Consider the following 26,621-nt stretch of genomic DNA (forward strand, 5'->3'; position numbering starts at 1 on the left):
GAATACTCAAACATTCCACTTTCTTATGCTAACATGTGAAAAGCAAAACAATCTGAGTAGGCTAAATGTAGAATTGTGTATTTTGTCAATCGTTGCTTTCATTAGCTTTCTTTTTTCCATGAAACGGTGCATACTTGTACTAGCTTCCTTCTGTCTGTCAGTGTAGATTCTCTTTAAAGTGTGTTAAAATGCTGTTCTGCAAGGCTCCTGGAGCTTGGTAATTTCTGGTGGATGGTAAGTATGACTGCAGCTGTAATCCTCATTTGGAAAATGTGAGTAAAGTGAGCAAGCTTAGGTGCAACTTGTTTGATGCATTGATTATATAGAGGGTTTTTTCTGTTTGAAGTGAGAAAAGTGCTGCAACTGCTTGAGTTTTGTTCCACAACATAATCTTTAAAAGCATAAACACTTCATGAATATAAAGCAAGCTTAGTTTTGGCCTGCTATGAGTTATTCCTCTTACAGATCTGACTGAAGCGTACATATATACAGCTCTCAACTACAGCTGGGATCCAGCCTTGTGAGAAGGACTCCCACAATAATACGAGTTGCCCAGCTGGTTGTGGTATTTGTGACTAGGAGCAAGCCAAGAAGAGTTTCTGGAGGGAGTGCCCCTGTCCGCTTACGGACATGTAGTCTCTTACACACTTCACTGCTGCTTCCCTGAGCCTTTAGCTGTGCTTTTTTTCCTGACTGTGTCCTAATCATGTATATTTTTTTTAAATCCCAATTCATGCTGCATAAAAGTCTGATGGCATCTAGTCTGGAGGCCTGACATAAATTTTCTGGCAAATGATTCTGGACTTGCTTTAACCCAGGCTCTGGCAAGCATTTATCCATTCTTTGCCTGCTGCCACTTGTTTTTATTAACATGCATGGGTCTGTTGTTTTTTTTTCAAGAAATGTGCATGGGTTTTTTCCCCAACAAAATTTGGAATGTTCTCTTTGCCAGAATGTATCTGCATTCAGAAGCTTTCTGTGCAGTGTAGCCTTTCTCTTGTAATCAACTTCAAAGGGTTTAACAGAGAACATGATTTACCTGCAAAAGATTTGGCTTGTGATACTTCTCTGCATTATTGACAGAGTCTTGTGAAGTTTTGCATGCATCTGACTTCTGGTGAAACCCGTGCAATTACCAGGAAGGTCAGAATAATTACGTAGACTGTACTTATATGTGGAATACCAGGCAAGAAAGTCTTGTGGCTTGCCCTGTAGTGCCCTCTTATTTAAAAAGTCAGGGGCTGCAATGCCATTTTGTAGGAAGATTTCTGAGTACAACTCCCTCTCTCCCTTTACTCAGATATTTTTTTTTCTTTTTTCTCCATGCCATTTGCTTGCCTTTGCTGCTTCCAACTTTTGGCCTTGCTGCTCCATTTTATATGCAAAGCAATTTAGCAGGTGCTGCCTTTTTATACCTCTCCTTTGACTTCCCTCTGCCAAATTTCTGTATGTGGCTTTGTTTCCCATTAATTATTTCTTAATTATATCCATGCCAGATAAGTGTGGTCTAGTACCTATCACTGATGCAGCTAACAGTGCCAGCAAAAAAGTGTGTGTTAATAAAGCACAACTAGCCAAACTGGATGTAACAACAGTGTGGTCTCATCCTTCTGGGTTGAGAAGGATGCTCAGGAATTGTTCTCAGATGTGTTGGTAGTAGTTTGGAGTTCATGGGGTGTTTTCCCAGCAAACTCCCCTTGTCTTTGGGAAATGTCAAGCTTAATGTGTTTTGACTCCTGTATGAAGCTTGCCATTGTTTTCCTCTTCCTGTAGAAGAGCAAATTCACCCCATTCTTTAAATACCAAAATATGGTTACTGAAGCAGAGGGCAGCACAAGTACCTTCCTTTATAAGGCTGAGGAGAGACTTTCACAAGTCCTGTGCCTAGTAATATTAATGAATGGTTACAGTTAGCACTCCAGTCTGTGGCAACGTATGCCTTTTATTTACCATTATTCTTTGTTTACTATTGTCAGAAAATGTTTTCTGACTTGACAGTGCAGCCTGAGCAAGGGAGAGATATATTTGAGTGTCATGAAACTATGCCAGCTGGCCAGAAGCCTGTGGGGCAGTGATTTGGAGATGTGGTCTGGGTGCTCATCTGTAGGCTGCCTAAGAGCAAGGCATGGAGAGTTAAAGCTGTCTCTGACTCTTAATTGTGCCCTGAAAAGATCAAGAGATTAAGTTATTGAATGTGATAGAAAACTAATGATCTTTACCTGCTGAAAGCTACACTGAGAGTATAATTGAAGAAAAATAGAAACAACTTGACCTCATTTGGCCTTCTGTATGTAGTTGGACTCCTTGCTGTTGGGAGGCCAAGTGTGTTTTTCAGTTGAGTGTGATGACTTCAGTTCCTGAATTAAGAGCCTGTGAGGATTTTTAGTAGTTGTATAGATAAGTTGGGAAGTTTTGAGTAGTTCATCTAAACACTTGCTTCCATACCATATCTCCTGTGGCTTATTTTGAACTTTCTTCACTTCTACTTTCTCCTGTTCTGCTTGAAACACTACTGTTAAAAAATGCCTTTTTCAAAGCTGCTTGCACTCATTTTTCACTTCTTTAGCAACCTCATTGCTTGCTCTCCTAGGCTTACTGACTCCAAGGTGACTTGTCTGATCTCTCTTGGCTTCCCTTGTCTTGCCCATAAGATAGGATCCAGTTTCTTAAGGGGCTTTTGCCAATGGCTCTTGCTTTGCCCAGTTTGATATTGGGCTGCATCTGTGAGTTTTACAGCCAGCTTCAGAAAAGATGACTGACGCATTTCTCTTCCATGTGATAGCTGGGTGATTTAGCTTGCAAGTTCTTGGTTTCTGTCTACTCTGCTTTTGATGGCTCTTTTCAGGTAACTGAAGATAAGTCCAGCTTTATGGGAAGCTTGATGGAAGAATTATTGGAAAAATACATATTTCTCTGTGCCTTGTAGAAATTTGAATCTCTGTATAGCAGAGAAAGAAAAGCAAACATGGTGTTGGAAAGTGGAGTGTTTGAGTGCACCAGAAGTATTAATCCTAATTTCAGATTGCTTGTGCATATTTTAACTTCTTGTCTCTCTTCCATTAAGATTCCAATACTGAATATTCAGGTGAAAATATTCCCGGCTCTCTGTACTGTCGCAGGAACCATATTCTCCTGTACAAACTATTTTGGTGTGATCTTCACAGGTGGAGTTGGCAAAAATGGATCCACTATAGCAGTAAGTACTTTGTTCTGCTAGTTACTCTTCAGCACTGAGTGGTTTTTCAGCCATGCCTTTAGCTTTTATTTAACATAATACCTCCTACATGTGAAATGTTTTCCTTTCAGTTCTTTGCTGGCTTGGGAAAAACAAGTTAATATTGTCTGCATAAGAATAGTAACTTTAGGAGTCAAGATTTTTAAAATTGAGTGATTAAAAGTGCTTATGGTACTTTGATGCTTGTTTTTTAATTAATCATATAGAACAGATTACACAAATACACAACCTGTGAAAGAGTTCATAGAAAAGTCCAGTGCAAAAATCTATTCAGAAGGAAACTTGTCAAGAAGATTGGTAATGGTTTGGATTCTTCTAGATGATCTGTATTATTTATATTACCAGTGAAAAAGTGCAGGTGGAGGTATCTGCACAAGTACTTTCTGTTTCAGTGAAGATGATGATTGATTCTGGAGCCCTGGGAGTTTTCCAAAAAGCAATTCTATGCTGGCCTAATGATTATTTGCTACCTAGAAGGCTGTTTTAGTTGCTTTCTAGCTGGCGCAGAAAAAGCAATAGAAATATTGTCTCCTTTCACTTGCTAACAGTGTTAGCTACTGCCTGTGTGACAAGTTCAGAAATGTGCACTTCTTGCTGCCTAAAACCTCATTTTTTCCCCCAGCACAAGAAAGGTTCAACCACATTCTCAGCTGATGTTCACTCAAGTTTTACCATACTTTGTTCCTGTTAGTACCAGTGTTCAGAAAGACATGTTTTTAATGTGATTTTAGTTAGAAACCACCCATTGCATACCGCGTGAGTGTTTGGCTTATTGAGGTGTCTTTGTACTATGTATATTTTGTTAACCTAATACTTTAACTTTATCTTGCTGTAGGGAACAAGTGTCCTTTCACCTTTTCTTCATATTGGGTCAGTGATTGCGTTAGCTGCGATGATCTACAAGAAATCTGCTGTGCAGCTCTTTGAAAGGCATCCCTGCTTATATATACTTACTTTCGGTTTTGTATCTGCTAAGATAACAAATAAATTAGTGGTAAGTGCACCAGACCCTTGGAGTTTCTTATTATTGCAGTAAGAAAAACTTCTTGTAGATTTTAAAGTTTTCTGGTTATTCCATTGACTATCTTGCACCTGTTTGTGTACTGAAGTGATACTCATGCTTTACTTATTTTCAGTTGCTTGGAGGTACAGTGGAGCCGTTCTTCTGTTTGAAAGAGGAGTGGTGAACCTCAAGCTAATGCCATTGTTACAGAGTCAGTACCAGCACAGCTTACAGTTGCTTGAGTTCTGTTTCTCCCCCTTTCCCAGCTGTTTATTCACACTTTTGCAGTGTGTTTATGCACATGTGTGATGAGCTGGGCTGGAACAGAGGTGGCTGAAACCCCCCTCAGATGCAGTTGCAGAGGGGAAGAAAGTTTGGGAGAAGCAGAGAATGTGACAGAGCTGCTGAGGTTTGGAACTGTTGCCCAGGGTTTAACTTAAACAATTGGAGAGAAGTAGTGGTTAAAATTATTAACAGGCTTGTACTGGGGAACAGATGACAACGCTATCAGGAGAGGAGCCCCTGTTGAACAGAGTGAATGAGGGATTAAACAACTGCTGCCCTCCACCATCTCAGTTCCGCAGGCATATGTTGTGTTGTCACATGAACTGGATCAGTGTTGGACGTAAATTGCAGTGGAAGAAAAGTTTATTTCTTACCAAGACCAGTTTACTACACAGTCATATCAACAGTTGTGCTGATAAAAGTGAGGATGTGGTGTAGGACAGCCACTGTGCATGTGGGGGAGGGTGGGAAGGTCACACTTGGCCATGAAAAGACATGATCATCAAATTGTAACCAGAGAGAGGTGGTGATCCTTATGGGATGGGAACAAATAGCTGGAGTGAGAGAAACACCAAGTGTCTCTGATTTTTGAAGATCTAGCAGCTGTGAGTTTTTGTTTCCAGGCTCAACTAAACCTTAAAATTTACCTGTCTACTTCCATTTTACTGTTTTGTTTCTGGCAGGAGGAAGAGTTTGTGGGCTGGAAAAATGTGTTAAGGTTTTTTTCCCTGTAGCTACATTCTTTGTTCTAATGAAAGATACTTCTCTGCAAACCTTATGCCTCATATAACTGTAGTCTTTCATGGTTAAAACAGTATAGCTGCTGCTACTTAAGTACTTGATGTATCTTGCAGTAATGTGGGTTGAACTGCACTTTTTGGTTTTGTGTATTCTGAAATCACTCTACGTTGGCTAGTGTAGGTTTATTTCTTAAACTTCCTGTTTTTTAATATAGGTTGCACACATGACCAAAAGCGAAATGCACCTGCACGACACAGCATTCATAGGCCCAGCACTATTGTTTCTGGACCAGTATTTTAACAGCTTTATTGATGAATATATTGTACTCTGGATTGCCCTGGTAAGTATGAGCTCGCTTGGCTTGTCGGTAATCATTGCAAGCATATTTGTGCTCTTTCACAAATATTGTTTGCGTTGGTTGAGCCTAGCTGACTCACCTAAAGGGTAGTGGGACTGGGAACCTACTTTACTGAGTTGATTTTCAACAGAGCTCATGCAAACAGAGGTTAACATGCTGTGCTTGGTGCATGATTTAAACAGTTTTAAAGCAATGTCGTAAATGTTCAAAGCTTAGAATAGAATATTATGAAGATTTGTGTTGATCTCTTGTTAGCAAGAGAATGCATTATGCACAGTGCAAGTGTAGTATGGCTGTGCCTTAAGCTCTTGGAAGTATGTAATGTCTGTCATTACTAGCAGCACCCATTAGGAAAAAATATTGTAAGTCAAACTTGTATGTGCTTATCAAGCACTCAAGTGTCATCTACCAAAATGCAGTGTTAACCTTTTAATAAAATTGGTATTTTATGTATTGTTATCACCATTCGGAGTTAATGGGGAATTTCACAGTATCTGTATAGCTACTGTAACTGGTTTCCCCTCTCTGACTCTAGAATTAAGAGTCTGTATTCTTACAAAGCTGGAAAAAAGCCCAGCATGCCTAGAAACTCTTTCTTCACTGAGTGATTATTCCTACAGAGTTGGAGATTTAGTCAGTGAAAAGAAGACCCCAGTGCTTTTATTCTGGAGTATGCAGGTGGCATTATACTCTGATATGAAAACATAGATCTAAATGTGTGTATTTTTTTTCCTGTGGCAGATCTTTTCTCTCTTTGATTTGCTTCGATACTGTGTCAGTGTGTGCAATCAGATTGCTTCCCATCTGCACATCTACGTATTCCGAATCAAGTCATCCTCCACGCATTCTAATCACCATTAGTAAATGGGAAGTCACCATAAGGAGAAATAAGAAAGAGTTGGTTTTCTACATGAACAGATGTGAAGATACATAGGAGACTAAGGCAAAAAGCAGATAAGAACAACATAATTTATAATAGTCAATGTTGTATAACTTTTATTCTTTGTTATCAGTAACACTCCTTAACTAGTCTCCTGCCTGAGAGAGTGAATTCCAAGTACACCCTAGTCAACTCTACATGTAGTCAACTCCGTTGGTTCAAAGCCTGGGAAAGCATGCAGGGAGTAATACTCTGTCTTTGTAATTACCTTGATTACAAAATAATCTATATATGGTGAATGGATCCCCAACAACTGAAGTTTCTAATGTAGTATAATTACAGCTGCAATACGACTTGCTTTTAATTTTAATATTTCATCATCTCTTAGTGAAATACTTGTTTAGTGTCCACTTGAAATTTATTTACTAAAGACCTGAGCTGGTAAAACAGAGATATCGCACTAGCTTGTGTAGCTGAAGCAGCTGTCAAGGTTTTAGTCCAGACTGATGTGGTTCTTTTGCTTATGCATTGCTGATAAAGCGGTTTCTTGCTAAAGAATAATGCATTGAACAGGGTTCTGCAAGCAGAAGGGATGACCGGCATGCAAAATAGTGTGGTATCTTTGTCAATTAATTTTATTTTTTTAAATAAACATTATCTAAAAAGACAACTTATTTCTCAATTTTCTTCAGTGGAAAGACTATAAAAAGAAAATTTTACTGTTTACTTTTTTATGTATAAAACTTAAGCAAAATTTCCTTTCTGCTCTTAATAAATAAGAATTCTGAGAGCAACAGTTGTCTTCAGATGTGTGTGTTGCTCTGTCCTACTTAGGCTACAGTCCTGCCTGCTATTTAGAAAGCAGTTTTATATGCTTTTATGTGTATAGTGTTGTCATCCCAGGATCTCCAAGAGCTTTTGCTGCTACATAGTGCAGTAAGTTTGGGGTGGGAGTTGGTTTTTTTTTGTTGCTGTTGGTTTAATACCATTTTTAAATGTGGTGAACTGCATCAGGGAGGCTAAGTTAGATTTAATGGAGGGTTTAATCACACAGTAGTGAAGTGCTGCAATGTGTGCCACAGGCCCTAGCATTGAGGGGAACTTCAGACCCTGAAAAAAGTGCCTAGGCTTGCTGTACAGAGCAAAGGGAGTGTCTCCAGAGCAGGATCTGCCATGGCTATCAGGGAGCTGCTTGGGAGATGGTGGGGAATGCTAGGAACTTCGTGGCTGAAATCCTAGCCCTCTGACCTTGAAGCATCTCACTCAAGATGGTAAGAAAATGCCTCTGTCTACTGGGAACCCAGAGCTACAGCAGTACCTGAAGACAACTGCATGTGTCTCTTCTTTGAAGGCATTAAGCACAGCTCACTTAAACAAACAAACAAAAAAATCCCAACAACAATAAATGAAAACCCCAGTTGGCTGCAGGAAGTGGTGACATATATTTCCTGTGATACTCTAGCGATTGGAAAATGTGCTCAGAAGGGGAGAGAAAATCCAGTTCCTTCAGCGACTGGAGTGCTTTTAAACCCCTTCCTCCACCTGCCTGGAACAGTACCCAGTGTCAGGCTATCATGGACAGAGAGGTCAGCCTTCCTGCATTGTGTCCTTGCAGAGACACAGGACTGCTTGGGCTTAGAGAAAGAACACAGAAGCATGGCTCCAGTTTAGTTGTTGAAGTGTTTGTCTCTGCAAGGAAAGAACAGGGCCTGGCCTCTGTTTGAGATGTTGCAGGAAGTGGAACTGAGATGCTCGCTTCTCTAGGCGAACATTTAGCACGTGGACGTGCTCTGTCTTGTGTCTTCTCTGGTTGGAAGAGTTTTGGTTCCTTCCTGTGGGGTGATACCATTTCAACAAGTGAGTGAGAGGTCATGCCTCAGGACTGGGGCACTGGGGAAAGGAGGAACGTCTTAGGAATGAGGAGAAATTAATGTAGGCTTCCCCACTTCACCCTTGAATTTCCAGGTATTTGCATGCTTGTGAGCAGCTGTTTTATGGCAAGTGCAGCTGAGGGCTCTTTGGGGGACTTTGCCCTGGGGGTTCCCAAAGGGTCCCTGCCAGGCTGAAGCCTGAGGGAGAGTGGTTCCCACATCCTGACCATGTACATGGGGCAGAGTTCAGTGTCCTGGAAATGTTATGGTCCCAGTGTCTTGATACTGGGAGCATCTTCAGTGTGTAAGGTGGCAGCTGTCTCTTCAGTATCACAGTTTTAGATACATCTGGAATTTAGATAACTAGTTTATTTAGTTTTATCTGTATTCAGCTGGGTGAAGCTTTGATCTAGGTAGTCTAGCCTCTGCTGCTGCCCTTCAAGTGGTGAGCAAGACAAAGTCTGCAAGGCAAAAGGCTGGAAGGATTTTAAGGTGCTGAGGGCCTGTCTCCCCTTTCACAAACCATGTGTTTCTTTTCATTGGCATGAAGTGGGTGCAAAACTTAGTTGCTTGGAAAGTCCCTCCCTGGAGTGTGAGTGGTTTTCTAGAGATGCAGATAAGGAGATCATGCTCTCAGTTTTCAGGGGTTTAAGATTTAAGCTGCTCTATATAATTTGTCACTGATAGTTAAGACTAGTGAAGAACTGGAGTCTTTAAAGGATTGTCTAGGACCAAACTTCCATTTAAGAAACATCTCTAAGCTAAAGCCTGTTGATGTTCAGGAAATGCAATAGGGCACCTTTTCCTCAGCTTTTCACTACCTGAAAGTTTGAATGCCTTCCATGTTTAGACAGCCAGGAAAAAATTCCCATTTCTATCCTGATAAAGTTTCAGTGTTACCAGGGAATAGTTACTGCTTGTAATCCAAGCCATATAAAGTGTTGCTATGGTTGTAGGTATTGTATAAATGCCTGTAATAAATAATGGAATACATGAACTTTACTGTGGCACCTGTACGTTACAGCACTGTCTTGTGATCATGGGTTATCTTAGATATGCTTGTAGAGCTAAGGCTGCTCAAGGAGTTGATAAGGTGAACAGAATTTTTGTAGGTTCAGCCCGATCTCGTGACAGGCTTTTTCACTTTCTGTTACATTCAGAAGGCACTTAGAAGGAAGAGCTCTTGCAACAGCAGCCTGTTGAGCTTCCTGGAACACCTGCATCTGAGTATACTCCCTTCAAAACAAATACAACCTGTTCTCTGTTAAGCAAGTTTTCCTCTAAAACTGTAAAGGCAAACTGAAAATTTCCACATGGTGTTGGAGTGCTGCTGCCTCTTCTACGAACTGATAAAGGAGTTCCCTTGCTTTGGCGAGGATTTTAACATAGGAAAGAGACAGGCCAAGATACCTCAGGGCCTGTTTCTCTTTCATTTGAGTGTCAGTTTTGTTTCATACTAGTATTTTCTCTTCTTTCTTTCCTACCCTGCATGCACCAGGTATATTCAGTGCTTCTATGCCCCATCTTTGAGTTTGGAGTGGAGTTGCTTAGAAGTTTAATCATTTCCCAAAAGCAGGAGGTGAAGACTGCAGCACTTTTCAGAGGTTAGAGCCAGGTGGGAAGTGATCTGAAGTAGGAGCTGTGTCTATTATTGTACTGGAGCAATCTGAAAGTACTTAGCAATAATGACTGTATTGACTCTGGTAGGTTAAATATGCCCAGGACTGTTTGCTGGCACTGAGGCCAGCTGGCAGAGGGTGACACATGCCATAACATAAAATTTATCTTCCAAGCAGGGCAGCTGCATAGCAGGAATTGAACTGCAAATCAGGATTCCTGAGCCGACTCCTGAACCATGCCTGGGAGTTGTTTGTATGAGTGTGAGTTGGCTAATACTATGCTGGGAACTACATTAATAATTTAGCAGAATAAATGAGCACTTTCCAGTTCAGGGAAACATTTCTTTGCACTGTTATTTACTGTTGTAGACTTAGCTCAAGTGTTAGACAGATCTTGAGCAGGAAGAAGGATTTAGAAATATGCTGTGAGTTTTACTGATATGCTGCAATGTGACCTGAGCCCAGCTGGATTTGTCCATGCTCCTAGCAAACAGCAGCTGAGTTACTCCAGTGTCTTTAGCAGCAAACACAGTGTGTCCACCTACAAACAGGTGGTTTAAGAGAGGCAGACTGAGTTCAAAGGAATAAATAGGGTATTTTATTCAGCATCTGCCCTTTCAGTACGGTGTCTTCTTTCTTCACCAATCTTGATTGATCATAGGGACATGCACACTTCTTGCAATATGCAGTCTGTCCACCTTCAGGGCATTAAAGCTCTTGCCAGATTGTACCAGTCAAGTGATAAGCAAGCATGATAATATCAAGCTGCTTTTCAATGTTCAGGCCAACCCAACTCAAGAAACCCTTAAAACTTGCTATCAGGAATGACATCAGTCACACAGGCTTAGGAAATGAGGACAGAGCTGTTGGGAAGAGTAACAGCATACTGAAAGGGAAAAGATGTGAGAGGAGGTTGGGGGGAGATTTGGGAGTCCTGGGGTAAATGATGCCCCTGGGCTTGTTTTCTTTCTTTCCAGCATCTTCACCCACCACCTGTAGCTCTGAAGCTGCTGCTGGATGGTGGGGAGAGAAGTTAGTGCTAGAAAAGTGCCTGGTTGTTCCTGTTACTCTGTCTTTTTGTCTTCCTGTAGCCAGCTGAGAAGCTGAGCTAAGAATTGATGTGCTTCCCAAAGGATGCTTGTCTGGGAATGGATCTAGGTCCCTTTTTCCATAACAATACTAAAAGGAAAAGTGCTTTAAGTAACTTAACATTGTATTTCAACCTATTCTCTGTTCAGCAGTCAGGCAAGGTAGCACCAACCCTTCTAACTCGCTGTAGTTAACCCTTGCTGACATCTACAGCATGGGCTACATTTGAACAACTTTTTAAATTTAAGGATAATTTTTTGTGTATCTGTTTTCAGCAGCTAAGGAATAACCTTCTATTACATTTTTCTCTGGCAGGAATTAAGCAGCCGCACAATCCAGTCCCTTATGTGATTTCTAATTCTTCCTTTCTAAAGAGCTACTGCCAAAGCAAGGACCAAAAAGGTCAGCATCTTCTCAAAATGGTAATGAACAAGCAGGAGAAGCGGGAGGAAAGTGGCCTTTTCAAAAGGGACAATTCTTGATAGGTGCTCTTGATTTTCCACACACACAATTTTCTGCTGGCAGGTGAACTTTTTAAAATGAAAAAACCACAGAAAAAGACCACTAACCTTTAATTTCCTGTAGTTAAACCTGTAACTCTCTCTCTACCCATGAGGGGGACTCGTGGAGCCAGAGGATACCCACAGTGCCAAAAATCCCCTTTTTCTCTATCAAATAATTCTTGTTCCCCCCTCCAAACACACATGGGGCTGAACAAAAATCAACAATTTTATTTCAGTGGGGTTAGAGAGTTTCATTGCTCTTCTGTTTGTACCCTCTGTCCGACTGTGTTTCTGTCACTTACATTTGTGCATGACTGTACAAGTAGTTATTTCTAAAATAAATGCCTTTTACATCTGCCTTGGTTTTGTTAGATGTTCAACAGCTCCAAAAGCAAAAGCTGTCTGGCAGTCAGCCTGCTTATTTTTTAGTGTTTATGTAAAATCTCTCACCGTGACATTCATTACCACTGCAAAAGTTGTATTAAACTGTATTTTTGACAACATCTACATGTGTACACTTGTCTAGTGGGTACTGACTGATACGGCAGCTTGGCTGTAACATCCCAGTGGGGAGGATAAAGTTCTGCCTTTGACCCCAGCCCTTGCTGGGCGAAGTGTCTGGCCCTGGTTTGTCTGGGAAGGAACCAGGCAGATATGCAGCCAGAACCAGCTTCCCCTGCTGCAATATTTATTCCCTGGATGAGTGCATTAGGAAAGGGGGAGAACCATAATTTACCTTTAAATCTGCTGCAGACATCACATTTCAGAGACAGTGCTTCAATGAACTGCAAGGTTTTTAAAGAAGTTGGCATCAAAATCAGAAACAAGGACGATGTCGACATGTTTTACTACTGGATTTAACACATACTTCCTCCCTACCCAAAGCTGTTGATCAGCTGTTTCCCTCCACTACAAAATACAGCCCTGTGGCCTTCACAGTTTGCTTACAGCACAAATAAATAACCTGTTGGAAAAGAATATTTTTGTTTCTTTAAAGAGCTAAACTGGGCTCTAAGTGGTACCAACAAAGCAGGCAGCTGCTATAGAGGAAACCACTAAAATCCACTGCAACTGTTCCTGCCGGTATTTAACAATGAGCATATCTTTAACAGAAGATAAAGTGAAACAGTAATTAATAATAGAAACCTCTGAAACTTATTCAATAGGATGTCACTTATTTGCAAAACCTAGGTTTGTTTTAATTAGAAATAACACTATTTCCTACTTGTCCTTTTTTTTCTCTAACAATTACCACCTTTGTTGTCCTGCAGCCAGCTCCCTGACTTCCCTCCCTCACTGCATGAGGTCCTGATGGGGCCAAAGACTCTGCGCAGAGCCAGGCACTGTGAGCCACAGTTTGTCCCTGTTGCTAGCAAGATCGGAAAAGAAATCACAGCCTGCTTGCTAGCTCTGTGCAAAAGAGTTTTCCAGTGCAATGATGCCCTGAGGGAAAAAGAAAGGGTAGAAACTGGTGTTTGGTGCTGCCCACGCATCTCATGAGTCACAGATGGGTAGGAACTGGTGGACAGATCCAGAAGAGTCCAGCATGCTCTGCCCTTGGACGGGGCACGCGTAGAGTCTGTGCAGTGTGGTGGTGCTGGCGGGGACCTGCTCCATCTCAGCCCTGCTCCTGTGTTCCCAGGCTGGACTTCAGGAGTCCCTTCGGTGCTTCTTCTGTTCGTGGTACTCTGTTATTTTCTGCTGGAAATATGCTGTGGATGAGAAAAGATTGTTAGTGAAATGCAGGCATTCAGGCTGGGGAGGATACAGAGCTGCACAGCCCGAGTCCTGGGGAGTGCATATGCACCCTGGGAGCCAAACCATGCCAGGTTGTGGACAACAGGACCCAGGTGAAATTGAGGTTGTTGCAATTCCATGCATCCCTCTCACCTACCCGAAATGGGCTTTATTATGCTGGGCTAGTGTAAGTTTTTAACCCCCACACACTCCTGTTCAGTTTTTGTGTTTCCTTTCCAACCAGCGAGGAAGAGAGAAAGCGGGAGACCCTGGGAATGCGAATAGCCAAAAAGGTGACATAGACTGGGAATATAATGAGAAAGCTGGCATTGCGCCATCCCTCTCTGCCAATCCCAGGCAGACCCAGGTCCCATGTCTGCCCTATAAAGTCTGACCTAAAAGGGCAGAGAAGGCAGCAACCGAGGCAGAGCCAGGCCCCGAGTTCCCCCGCAGGCTGCAGACCAGCCGGAGAGGGACCCACCACGGGCACCATGTGCTGCTGGCTGCCATGTGGTGCCGTCCGAGGGGATGGCTGCTTTGCTCCTATGCGGCAGTCGCTGATAGAGTGCAAGGACTGCACTGTCTCCGAGGGCAGCAAGACCTTGCGGGGGGGTGGATGCCCTAGGCCAGGATGTCTCTGGCCACTGATGGATGTTTTGGGTGGTCTCCTCAACCTTTGTCATGCCTGTTTGTCCTCGTCATGGGCTGGGAGGAGGCTCAGCTCTGCTCAGTGCCCTGTAAATCCCCTGGAAGGGGGAAGGACCACCACGAGTCTGTGTCGGGGCCGGTGGCAGAGATGAGTCAGGGCTCACAGGCAACGCAGCCAGGCTCCCAGCTGCTGCCTGCGTCCAAGCCAAATATTTGCGCAGCTCCTGGCATGTTTGCCTAAAAACACTGCGCTCTCAGTAAGCCTGCCCTGTCCCCAGTCAAGCGACAAGATCTGAAATATGCTCAGGGATTTTTTTTGATTGTTTGACAGGGACAGAGAAATGCAGCTGTTGAGAGCAAATGGGTGCTACTCGCTGCCCTGAGCATCCTCAGCCTAGAGCTGCATTCCTCTCCGGGCATGGGGCATCTCTTTCCCTTAACCAAATAGCCCAGGACTTTGCAAAGCTCACATGACCAGAGACGGAAGGACACACAGGGCTGTTTACCTTCCTGTGGGATCCGGCTCTTTTCTGCCTCCTCAATAAATAGGGAAAACATGTTCGTCTTCACAAACTTCTTCACAAACTTGCGGTTGGTCTTGGAGGTGATGGCTTTGCAGAATGCTCGCTCCTGGAAGATGCCCGAGCCGTTTTTACTCCACTTGATGTGTGAAGCGTAGTGGCCAACCATTCGGACAAAGAATTGCACGAAGGCTTCGGAGACGAGTGTGTTCACCTGCTCGGATGCTGGAAGAGGACACAGAGCACGAGAGGTGGGGTTTGGACCTCTGAACATGGAAAGGATGGTCTTATTTTAACCTGGCCCGTTCACAGGCTGTGTTTGCATTCCAAGAAATTATTTCTTAAAACCTCCCTCTGACAGTAAACAAAGATCAGACTAATTTTGCTGAGAGAGCGCTGGCTGTTTTTGCTTTCCAGGGTGGTGGTGTCTTTGTGGGCTAAATATTGGCAAAAGCTGATTTTTTTCAGCAGAAGTAGTTGCTTCTGCTCTCATGTTTTGCAGGAGAGGGGAAAGGCCAAGGGATTTCCCTCCCATGGCTTCATTTTGTTGCAAATTGGAGCAGAAACTTCTCAGGCCAGGTCCCTCTAGGAAAATAATTTTGCTAAGGACTCTGGCCATCTGCGGAGGGCAGCTTGTGTGTGTTTTATCATATATAAAGAGACATCCTTACTATGTATGTTGTTGTTGTTGTTGTGCCTGTTCAGAGATGTCAGCATCTCGTTCTGCAGCTTGATGGGCAAGATCTCCTCCTCATCACCGACCTGGAAGGCAAAGGGGCCATGAAGCACCTAGCACCAGTGGGAACCTGGCTCAGATGGCAGTGGGCAGCACTTAGTGCAGCCCATCAGTTGGGATTTCTGCAGAGCTCATTAATTAATTATCATTGCAGAGTGCTGCAGTGGTGCTGGGAGTGGGATGCCGAACACACAGCCACTGCTGCTCTGGCTCACCACAAGACGGATGCAGTGGCTGGAGACATCCTTTCATGCGACATTCCCCCTGGATGGGTGACACTGAGATATCTCTGCCCCCAAAATGTGAAAGCTGCCAGGTATGTGGCACTGAGGGGGAAAGGTGCCCTTCCTGGGGCTACCCAGGCCAGGCGAGACCACCCCCAGCCCCATGCCCTGCGCGGGGGGACCTACCGCCCGGAGGATCTTCCCTTCACAGAGATCCACTATCAGAGCCTGAAAGAGAGCAGATAGCACCCAGGTTTAGCCCTACTAAGGCATCTGGGCTTCCACCCACCCATTTTGGGATCAGGCCGGTGTGTCTGCAGCCCACGAGGGTGGTGGGAGAGGGATCAGTCCCTGTGGGCTGGAGGGACCTGTGCAGGGGGACCCCAGGGACCCCTGGGCATCCCCCCAGGGACCATGTTTGCTGCAGACTGAGTGGCTTGTCCCCACACAGCTTTTCTCCACTTCTGCAAGGTTGGGATGATGCCAACAGCCAGCCTGGCCAACAGCAGCTCCCTGAGCCCCCAGGGTCAGGGGTGCAGGTCCTGGGGTGGCCAGAAGCACCCAGGAGCATGCGGAGCTGTTGCCCCAGGTGCCAACAGGAGGGCACATGCAAGAAGCCCCGATCTCCATCCTCTCTGGGTGGCAAAAGGGCACAACCAGAGCCTCCAGTCCCAGAGCCAGCCCAAACCCAGGGTCACAGACTAACTGAAGGCTCCATCCAGATGTTTTCCCCCACCCAGGTAAAATACCTCCTCCATCGGCTGGTCCAGGACCCGCTCCAGGTGCCGCATCTGGATGCCGACCATGAAGGGTGTGGGGCAGCAGACGGTGTCGAGCAGGCACTCTGGGACCACGGGGATGTAGGTGTGAGCCCAGGTGAAGGGGTAGAGGAGAGCAGCCACCGCATGGATGCACTGCGACAGGACGCTGCAGGACAAGGAGCCATCATGGTGCCATTGCATGAGAAAAGGGAACTTCACTGCTCAGAGAGAGCATCCCACCCTGAGCTCAGCTGCATCCTGCACTCCTTCAAGAGGTTTTTATGTGGGTTTTGGTTTGTTTATTTTTAAATAAACAGATCAGGACTCACCTCAGCTCCTCTGCCAGGAAAATGAGCCGTCGCTCCAACACGGCAGAGGCAAAGATGTGCAGGATGAGGTGGGGGCTGAGCCGCTGGAGCAGAGCCTGAAACTCCACGTGCTCCAGGTGGGCGTCCACAGGCCGTGTGAGCTCAATGAGCTGCCAAGGGAGAGCCACCAAAGCCTGGCTTAGGAGGTGCAATGCTTCTCCCCACCACCACCCTGGCCCCCCAAGAGGGTGATTTGGGAGCAATTAACAACCCAGAGTTTGCAGCATCTGCATCATGTCCCTCTGTAAGGGACAAACTTCATCTTGTCCTGCCTGGAGATGTGGGCTGTGCAGTGCTGAGGATGCAGGGGAAGCCAGCGGTGATTTGTGCACTGTGCGGTTTATTTACTGGGGCACTGAATTTTTAACCAAAATGCCTCTTTTCTCCAGCACTCACAAGGAAAGGCTTTCCTGTTGCCCAGGAAAGGGAGGAGGGATGAGGGTGTGACTTTTGCTATAAAAACCACAAAAACTTCCTCAAAAGCCTCTCTGGGAGGGCCAGCTCACCTCATCCTAGCTAGGATGGCCCAAAAGTGAGTTATCTAATGGATATTTGCAGGGGGTCTGTCTATTCTGCTGGCTTTGCCCCAGACAAGAGTCTCCCAAGCCTGGTCGATACCTCTGCCCTGCTGCAGGCAGCCCCGAGACGGTGACTGCTGAAGGGTTAACAGGACCGTGCAGCTCATGACACAGTCCTGGCCCCTCTCCCCAGCTTCACGGGGCAGGGGGAAATCCCCCTCCTCCGTGTGCCAAGCTGCTTTTCCATCAAAGCAGCATCTTCCCAGCCAGCAGCATAGGGCTTCGCTGGGCTCCACAGCCCCTTTCCAGCACAAATCCTGCACGATCCCCAGCTCCCAGCCCATGCAGTACTCAGAATTTATTTTCACCCCTTTCCCTGTTTTCTCTCTGATCTCCTCAACTTGCTCCAGCCCCTGCCTGGAGCCCCAAAGCGCAGCTCTTTCGAAGAATGTCCTTGTATATCCTCCTTCCCCAGTCACCCCCGGCCACGCTCCCTGCAGCCTGGCCTACAGCCAGAGCATTGAGCAACCTGCAAAGCCAAGGCACAAGCCTTCCTGGATGAAGAAATCTCTTGCAATTTGATAGCCAGCTGTTCAATTGCACTAGAGAGGAGGGATCTTGTCCTCAGACCCACGCTGGCAGAATGCATCCCTGGGATGCTCAGCTCTCTGGTTATTTTACCAGGTGCCAGGGCACATCCTCCCCCTTTTACCACCCCAGCTTTGCCACAAGAGAAAGAAAAATCAAAAGAAAAGGCTCTGCCTGTGCAAGCCTGGGCTGTTCGTGGGCGAGATGAGCCCTGTGGGCACCGTGCCAGTATCAGATCTCCTTTCCACAGGTAAAGGCCAGATTTGCTGCATGCCTGCGCCCCAGCAGCTTCCTGCCTGTGATGCTAAACCGGGGCGGGTGTCAAGGCTGAGAGCCGAGCACTGTGGTGCAGAGGGGAAGCTGCAGCCTGTGACACCCCGTGACAGCCCCGGCACCCCCGCACACCCCAACAACCCTGCGTGCTGCACCTGGAGGTGTGAACACCAGCTCACAAGTGGGGTGCAGCCAGCCCCGCTCCATGGCCCCCTGCCTGACATGCCGCTGTGACGTAAAGGCTGTGCAAGCACCAACATGTTAAGAAATGGCGTCCGGGAAGGTTTTGTGCTGCAGGTCCAGCATGAGGCTGATGAGGCTGATGGAGTTGCAAAAATGCTGCTTTGCAGGGTTGCAAAGATGGGGCAGCATTGCCTGTGGATTAGCTCCATCCTCATCCTCACTGCTTGCTGCTCTCCTCCTGCACCAGGAGGGAGATGGCACCCATTTCCCCAGGGCACGAGGCTCCTGGCAGCCCGACCCACCACCCACTGCTCCAGCAAGCACCCATGGGTGCTGCAGGTGTGGAGGATGCTCCCAGAGGTGGCCTGGGCTCTCCATGCTGGAGCAGTCCAGGAGGTGCCGCTGAGCCCTCGAGACCCCCACCAACCTCTGTGCCTGACTCAGGGATGAAGCTTTTAATGGTGACAGTTTTCCCTGGAGCTGGGAAGGGTGATTCCCGAAGGCCCTGCATGAAGGGGTAAATCACCGCCATGGAGATCTGGCGCCTCTTCTCCACCTCGTCCAAGATCTGGGGGAGAAAAAAGTGACCTGTGAAACCCCGGCAGGCGACGGAGTGGCTGCCTGGGCCACCACTGTGCCAGACGGAGCCACTACATCCCTACCTTGGAGAAGAGCCCAAAGCAGCCCAGGCAGCTGATGATGCAGAAGACCTCAGGGAGGCGGACACCACGGCCAGATGGCTGGAAGAGGATGGGAAAAGGCTTTGAGCATCTCCCAGCCCCGCTGCACCAGCTCTACACCCTCCTCAGAGATCCTCCCTGGCCCCACTCGCTCCCCCACCCCAAGATGCCAAATCACCCACTGGATTTTCAGAGCTGAGGCTCAGGCCCAGTTGATGCTGTAAAAGCAGAGGGTGCCCAGGACCAGGAGAAGGCAATTCAGATGCCAAAGTTGTTTATTGTTTTGGTGCAAACCCTTTTGGCATATTCCCAAACTTTCCTCGCCCCAGACGTGTCCTCTGAGACCTCCTGCCCCAACACCCTTGGGGCTAATCCTACCTCCTACTGAAACAGGGACCAGTGGGATGAGCATCCAGGCTGTTTTTCCCTTTCCAACTGGATTATTCTGGGTCTGTTTGCTCTCTGCACTTTCAGCCCTCCAGACATGCAGTTCAAACAGACAGAGCTCAGCCCTGGATGCGGAAGTGGGCAGGTTTGCCAGGGAATGAAATGGTGGTGGCATCCAGCAAGTCACCAAGCCTTGGCGTATGGCTCCATGGCTTTATGTCCCCATTTAAGCAGGCTGTGTGTAAATCAGCAGCCAAGGAGGACCTCCATTGCTCGTCGCAGCCCCCAAGCTGGCCAAATCCATGAGCTGAGAAAGGCAGCCACTGCTCAGAAGCAATTTTTGGGGACGGGGCTGAGGGCACCTGGCTCCTTGGCACCTGGATGGGTGCACGCACATCGCCATCCTGATCCCGAGTGGGATTTGCAGCCGTCCTGACCTCTGCGACCAAGGGAAAGGAGATTGGTGGGGAGGCAGTGACCACTGATACAGGGAATGGCACCTCCCAACTGTCACATCTCCTGGTTGCATTTCAGGCCAGCCCTGGTCTACAGCAAATACTGCTTGCCTCCATCCAGCATCCAACTGATGCCCCAGCAGAAGAAAGCTCTAAAGAAATCCCTTTGGGCACGCCCTTGCTGCTTTTCATCATCTTGCTAAGACAAATGGCTTTCTAAGGCACGTCCCCAAGAGCTGTACTTTGGGCATGGCAGAAGGCATCATGTCCCATGATGGGGATGGGGTGACATGGCCACCACCAACCCAGCAATGGGTGTACGGGCAGTGGGATGCTCACCAGCAGCCGCCTGCAGTAGCCGATCTTCCTGCTGCCGTCCACGTTGGTCAGGACGAAAGAAAAGGTTTCGCTGCAAGGAGAGACAACACATGGGAACAGGATGGCTCTTCCAGCCCACAGCCCTCAGGGGTGTGATGGCATGGGGTGGGAAACCATGGCTAAGACCCCGCAGCGTGGCAGGTACCTGGTGAACTCAGTGACAGGAGCCCAGTTGTTGCCGTCTGGGAAGCAGAAGAGGGGGATGGCTTGCAAGAGACGTTCCTCCTCCTCCTTCTGGCCCTTCAGCAAGTTCTCACGCTGGACCAAAGCAATGACAAGAGTCAGGGTGATGGAGGGTGACCATAGCCCCAGGGGGTGGGGTGGGGTAGGTCACAAAGCAACCCCCAGCTCAGACCGAAGCAGAGGGTGCCCACACGTCCCTGGAACAGGCATCTCCTAAAAATCCCATTTTTGACTCTTTTACTCCAGGGATAGCGGGGCAAAGCAGAGGCACCCAAGAGCGCCTCTGCAAACAGGGGCTCTCCTCCTGTGCCATTTCCCCAAGGTGTGATTTCACTGCCATGGTCTTCCCTTTTGGGACAGGAAACCAGGGAGCACCCCTGGGGTTTGTGGCCCTGGGCTTGGACTGCAGGGAGGGACAGACGGTCCCAGCAACCCCATCCCACGAAGGCAAAGCCCTGGGGTTTGAGTCTGTGACTCAAGGGCATGGGGTATTTTTCTGTTCTCCTCCCCTGGCTCCAGTGACAGGGAAAGAGCAACATCCCCTTTTCCTCTAAATTTGGAAAACTCAGCTTCCAGGAAACAGGGGACTAAATACCTTTGGGAACTGGTAGGTTATCTTGGGTTCATAACGTCCATCTGACATCTTCTTCAGTGACACCACCACCAGGTACTCAAAGAAAAACTGTCCAGCAGAATAGAGGACAGAGCTCCGCTCTCCTGGCTTCCCCTGCGGCATCCGTGAGGGGTTGTTTTCTGCAGCAGAGGCCTCCTCTTTTCCTTCTGTAGCAAAAAAAAACCCCAAACAACACCAAAATGAGAGAAGAGTGAAATGAAAAGCCAGGAGGTATCCTGATGGCAGGAGAGGAGATGCAGAGCTACCCATGAACCAGTCAAAGTGGCTGGAAGGAACCGGGACCTGGTGCAAAGGGTGGTTTGGTCCCTGACAGTGAACAGCTGGGGACATGCAGGCACAGGACACAGAAAGGAAAGAGAAATGGCTTTTATGAGGCTTTTGGAGAAAATCAAAGTGCTGTCAGACACCCAAACCCTGCTTTGCCCCGTCCCAGAGTAGGCAGAGGGACACCCCAGGTGAAGCCGGCACGTGGGATGGCAGAGAGCACATGGTCTCTGCAGAAAGCATCAGCAGGAAGGTGTGGGAATGCTTTTATAGCAGTCAATTTTATTCCCTTAGGGGAAAAAAACAGCAAACAAACAGCACAGATCTTGTTAGAGCACCTCCAAAGGCTCCAACAAGATGAATCCCAACCTCTCCCTGCCAGATGTCCTCAGTCCTGGGAACTGCTGATTGCAAATGAGATACTCGAGGGTTTTCCCTAAACCACAGCTCCCAAACCAAAGCAATTCCTTGAGATTACATCCCATTTCTTGTTCGGCCGGTTGGGGAGGACAGCTGGGGAGTGTCAGCTGTCACAACCCGAAAAACTAGAAGTAAGAGTGAAAAGAGCCCAAGCTGACATCTCCAAGGGCCCTGGGATGATCATGGTGAGGCAGTGAGATCTGAGGGCTGGGAAAGAGAGGAGTTTAAGTGCCAGTGGGAGGCTGCAGCCAGGCCATGCCATAGCATTTGCCTCTCCCAGCAGCCACTTGCGAGTCTCTAAATCCCTGGTTCCTGGCACCGAAACTGTCCCGGGCTTGGTCTTGGCTCTGATTACTGCAGCGAGCTAGAACAGAAATGCTTGAGCTGTTCCTAGGAATAACAGGCAGGGAATCAAATGTGTTGGCTGGATGAACTAACTGACTCTTGCAATTTGTCCCAGCATCCCAGAGTTTGGCCCTGGGCTCTTTTGGTTGTGCTGTACCTTGGCAGGGCAAGGCATGGCTGTGGCTGGCTGCTCCCATTGTCCCTCTCCCCTGTGCATGACGTCTTCCTCCGAAAGCAATGCTGGTGGACACCCCACCACGTGTATCCCTCTGGCTCTGTAGCCACCTCCTTTAGTCTGGAAACACCTTTGCAGCCTTCGCTCCAGGTCATTGGGAGCCTCATCTGAGGAGGTGACACTCACAGTCCCATCATGGGATGTCCCTTCCCAGGGACAAAACCACCTTTCCCAGCTCAGGGTGGGGAGATGTGTGAAGACACCCCCGTGTGCACCCTGAGGCTGCTCCACCTCCGCATGCAAAGTCCTTCCTCTTGGTAAGGTGATACTCAACCCAAAGAGCTCCCTTCGCAGCAAGGGGAGGCCCAGGAGCACCCTGAGGATGAGACCCACCTGCAGACACCTCTGCTTTGTCCTCAGTGGGGATCACCCATGTGACAGCCCAACAAGGTGCTCTGGGCCAGGGAAAAAAGGTCAACAAGATGTGCTTTGCTTCTCCTGCTCCTCCTTGGGATGCTCCAGCAATGGCTTCAGTGGTCCAATCTCACCTATGGGACTGGGGTAGGATGTTGTTGCTGGGGGGACCCCAGGGAACCAGGTTGTGCAGTGGGGAGGGCTGCTGGCATCCCCCATCCTTGCTGGATGCCGGCGTTGGTTGTTTTCCCATCGCAGATTGCCAGGGTAAGGTGAAAGTCTGCTTAAATCCTGCCTATCCAGTCCCATCCTGCATTTCAGAGAATATAAGATGCACTCTCAAGCAAGGGCTGGATTTGCATCATGTCCATGGTGTTTTCAGACAGCCGAGTAAAACCCACTGCTCTGGGGAGGCTGGTCATGCTGGGCTGCAGGTCTGCCTCTTGCAGACGGACCCACATGCCTGCCCAAAGAGAGACCCAGCGCAGCGAGCCCTGCCAAAAGCGTAGTGTCAGCCGGCAATGCTCCCCTGCACTGTCTGGTTGCAAAGCCCTTGCTGGCAGCGTCTAAATCCCTCCGGGACCATAATACCCCATCCCCGAGCTGGAAGACGAGCTCCGGGTACATACAGGGCCTTGCACCATCGTGCAGCATTGGACAGGTTTAATGTGGCATCAGAGGTCTCAGTGCTCCCCCAAACCAGCAGCATATGCAGTTCCTCATGTGTCCTGAAGATGTAAGCCACTGTCACAAGAGCTTTGGCCAATGACTCTTCTCTAGCCCGAGCAGGGAAGACTTGGGGACTACCCTGCAGCCCCTCCAGCAGCAGGAGCATCCCCTGCGAGGAGGGGCATGAGCCAGGCGGCTGGGGCAAAGGGGCTCCTGCAGCTCCTGCATGGAAAGCGGCTGCCAGTGCTGTGGATTTTCACCCCTCCCTCCACTGGGTACAGAGAGGGTAAAGGCTGCCACGGTGCACGGAAATGGCACCGGGGCTGCTGGCATTAAAAGAAAAAGACATTTTGCTGCACAACGAGCTTCCCCAACCAGAGCGGGGTTTTCTTATCAGCCGAGGGCTGTGCTCAGACCCATGTTGAGATGTGGCACGACCTGTTTCTTTCCTTCCAGAAAACTCCCGGGCTGCAGTGTGTCGAAATCTCCTGGCCTGGCACAACAGTTTGTGGTGGAGCTCTGCTTCCTGTGCCATGCAGCCACCCACCTGCCCCAGCAAAGAGGAAATGGCTTTTGCTTTATCAAACCTTTTCTGCTGAGCTTGGAAAAACATATATCGCACCCAGAGCAAGAGCCAGCCACCACAAAACAGATGTGAAGGGGACGGGGGGCTTGCAGTGAGCCCCCCAAATCCACAGGTTGACCCAACCTGCTCTATTGTGGCTTGAGATATGGCAGGCCAGAAAACCCCGACAATCCATCCTCTATCTCAGAAAAGCTCACAAATCCCAAAGGACCAATTCCAGCACCGTCCTCTAAAGACTCCGTGACACTGACCTGCCTCAGGGGCACTGTGCCCCCACGGATGCCCTCGATGCCACGCTCTGGCATCGCTGTGCTCGGTGAGCAAATGGCCGGGAAAGCTTTGGGGGACGCGGTGATGGGGAGCCTGGGGGTGGGGAAAACGCCCAGGGGATGGGGTAGACTCCTTTGGGACGGAGTCGGCTCCCAGGGCTTGGGGTGCAGCTCCGGGAGGGGCTGAACCCCCAGGGGCTGGGGTGTGCTCCTGGGAGATGGAGTGCACTCCCGGAGGCTGGGGTGAGCCCCTGAGGATGGAGCAAGCCCCCGGAGATGCGGTAAGACCCGGGGGCAGACGGCCCGAGCTGGGCTCCGCAGGGTGAGCGCGTACGGGCAGGGCTGGAGGGGACGGGGCCGGTGCCGGTGCCCGTACCGTCGGTCCCACCCGGCGGGGCCGCGCTGCGCTGCCCGGCAAAGTCCCCGCTCCGCCGGCAGTCGTCGGCTCCCGCAGCCGCGGCCCCGGGGCACCGGTACCAGTCCCAGCACCGACACCGACACCGACACCGGCACCTCCCGGAGCCCGGCGCGGGGCTGTGCTCCCCGGCGTCCCCTCCCGACTCTCACCTCTGCGGCCGGAGCGCCGCAGGCTCCGTCGGAAGAAGTTGCCGATGGAGGCCATGGTGGCTCCCGGCGCGGAGCGGCCCCGGTGAGGCCCCGGTGCGGCGCGGTGCGGTGCGGTGCGGTGCGGCCCGGCCCGGCCCGGCGGGGAGAGCTCGGCTTCCGCCCGCTACGCTTTCGCTTTCCCGGGGGAGGAGGGACGGGACGGGGCGGAGAGGAGAGGAGAGGAGAGGAGAGAGAGAGGAGGAGCGGGAGGGGGGCCGGGCACCTGGCACCGGCCGGGGAGCCCGCCCCGGGAGCGGGGGCACCTGGGCACGGGGGGCGGGCCGGGAGCGCCGGGCGCGGGGAACCGGGAGAACCGGGCATGGGAGTCCCGGGAGCGTGGGGGTCCCGGGAACGTGGGGAAAGGGGGAGCCGGGAGCACCTGGTTGCAGAAGAGCCGGGAGCACCGAGCACGGGGACACCGGGAGCACCGGGCACCGACAGCACCCGGGCACGGCGGTCCCGGGGACACCGGGAATGGGGGAGCCGGGAGCACCCCTGGGTACGAGGATGCCGGGAGGAGCTGGACGTGAGGGATCCGGGAGCACTGGGCACGGAGGTCCCGGGAGGGACCTGGATATGGGGGTCGTGGGAGCAGCCCCGCACACGGCGCTGGGGACCCCGGTAGGGGGACGGGGCACGACTGGGCACGGGGTGGGAAATGGGGCAGGGACATCGGGGACAAGCAGTGGCCTTGCCCTACCCCGCGGGGGACAAAGTGCCCAGCCCCAAACTTCCAGCACCCCCGCCTGAGCCCCGCTCCGGCCTCCCTGCCTCCTCCAAGCCCTTTTCTCCCTGGGAGCCCACTGGTGCCAGGGACGGTGCCCAGCGCAGCCACTGTGGGGCTGGGGGTGATGCTGACCCGTCCCCTCCAGAGGACAGAGGGTTTGGGGTCTGCTGCATTGCAACGTGATGGGGAGTCAGCCCAGCCGCCCCGACGATGCCACTGTGCTTTCATTTCCATGGCCGTCGGCTGCGAGCTTGTCCTGACTCCACTTGAGAACGCTGGCTGGGTTGTGCTTTCCCTTGGGCTGGCGTTTCTCCATCGGGCAGAGATTTATTCCCCCTCTCAGGGCCGCCTCAGCCAGCTCTCGAGCTCCAGGCTGGTTGCCATCTGTCTTTGTTACATGAAGGGAGAGCAGTTCGGTAGCGCTGCGATACGACAGCCGCCCCATTCCGGGCGTGCAGCCGGGACGCCTGCGGAGCTGCTCGGCTTTGCTGGGTAGTTTTACTGCTCCAGACCCACCAATGAGGAAAGTCTCTTTAAAACCAGTGATATCTTAAAAAAAATATCCCCCTTTTCCATCCATAACCTGTCCACACCCCTAATATTTCCTCCGCCATTTTTAGGCAGTAATTAAACATGCAGAAAGGGCTTTGGGCACAGCTATCATTTATGAGGACTTTAGGTGTGATGAGCTGTGCACAGTTCTCAGCCCTAATGCCGGAGAATGGCTGTTTGCAGATGTAGACCGGATTTCCTACACCAACTATCCTCCTTTCATATTTTGCAACACCTCCCATTCCCTTCCCTTTCCCGAGCGTGGGCTGGAACTCAAGGGTGGATTTGCAGTCGGGGAAAATGGCCTTTGCCAGCTTGCAGAGGTGGTGGATGCTTTCAAAACATGTCCCCGATGGGGTCCGTGCCTCTGACACAGCCAGGATGCTGCTGCCTTGTTGGGGTTATCAGGGAATTGCTGGTCCGGGGGATGGTTTCTGGCTGATCTTGAGTGGGTGGAAGAGCACTTGTGCTTCCTGGAGGAGAGGGCAACGTGTTTGTTTGTGCACAGGGCTCATTCCCAGGAGAAATTTCCTCTTGGCATGAAGGGAAAATAAAAAGTTAGGGGGTTTCCCCCTTGAGTTTGGAGGAAAATCCCTGCTTTCCTGGAAACCAGAGCCACCTTGGGAAAACAACTGCTGCCTTCAGCCAAAAGAAATCCCCAAATTCTTTGAGTTTTTTCCCGTATACACAAATCTTTTCTGCTTTCTCCCTTTAAGGCAAGTCTCTAACTACGATC

General features: G+C 49.2%; 2 protein-coding genes across 9 annotated transcripts in view; one reads left to right on the forward strand and one right to left on the reverse strand.

Annotated features, from left to right (window-relative positions):
- CEPT1 (choline/ethanolamine phosphotransferase 1) overlaps window positions 1-10,948 on the forward strand; it is a 72,886-nt gene extending 61,938 nt beyond the window's left edge. For all 7 annotated transcript variants that reach the window (XM_049832785.1, XM_049832781.1, XM_049832782.1 and 4 more), the window contains 4 exons: window positions 3,065-3,196; window positions 4,071-4,229; window positions 5,479-5,604; window positions 6,364-10,948. In XM_049832785.1, coding sequence (XP_049688742.1) covers window positions 3,065-3,196; window positions 4,071-4,229; window positions 5,479-5,604; window positions 6,364-6,483 — 537 coding nt within the window. In that variant the 3' untranslated portion in view covers window positions 6,484-10,948. The remainder of the gene's footprint in view (window positions 1-3,064; window positions 3,197-4,070; window positions 4,230-5,478; window positions 5,605-6,363) is intronic.
- A 488-nt stretch (window positions 10,949-11,436) lies between these two features.
- Window positions 11,437-24,733, reverse strand: DENND2D (DENN domain containing 2D). Of its 2 annotated transcripts, XM_049832777.1 has the most exons (12): window positions 24,568-24,732; window positions 20,820-21,004; window positions 20,187-20,299; window positions 20,003-20,072; window positions 18,804-18,881; window positions 18,569-18,709; window positions 16,541-16,689; window positions 16,200-16,377; window positions 15,637-15,678; window positions 15,162-15,252; window positions 14,476-14,715; window positions 11,437-13,296 (listed from the first exon to the last, which is right to left on the reverse strand). In XM_049832777.1, the coding sequence occupies exons 1-12, from the start codon at window positions 24,620-24,622 to the stop codon at window positions 13,235-13,237; spliced, it is 1,404 nt and encodes a 467-aa protein (XP_049688734.1). In that variant the 5' UTR covers window positions 24,623-24,732; the 3' UTR covers window positions 11,437-13,234. The 2 variants fall into 2 exon arrangements, with proteins under 2 accessions (XP_049688734.1, XP_049688735.1); XM_049832778.1 differs by lacking the exon at window positions 15,637-15,678 and having other exon boundaries at window positions 24,568-24,733.
- Between the last annotated feature and the right edge of the window lie 1,888 nt (window positions 24,734-26,621).

This window comes from Accipiter gentilis, chromosome 29 (genome assembly GCF_929443795.1).
Source record: "Accipiter gentilis chromosome 29, bAccGen1.1, whole genome shotgun sequence".
Classification (NCBI taxonomy): Eukaryota; Metazoa; Chordata; class Aves; order Accipitriformes; family Accipitridae; genus Astur; species Astur gentilis.

What these genes read in the sequence shown, in the direction of transcription:
- DENND2D (XM_049832777.1), bottom strand. Translation starts at nt 24,622, where the DNA reads ATGGCCTCCATCGGCAACTTCTTCCGACGGAGCCTGCGGCGCTCCGGC. An exon ending in GCGGCGCTCCGGCCGCAGAG is followed by an intron (nt 21,005 to 24,567) that starts GTGAGAGTCGGG and finishes TTTTTGCTACAG; the next exon opens with AAGGAAAAGAGGAGGCCTCT. An exon ending in TAACCTACCAGTTCCCAAAG is followed by an intron (nt 20,300 to 20,819) that starts GTATTTAGTCCC and finishes GCTTTGGTCCAG; the next exon opens with CGTGAGAACTTGCTGAAGGG.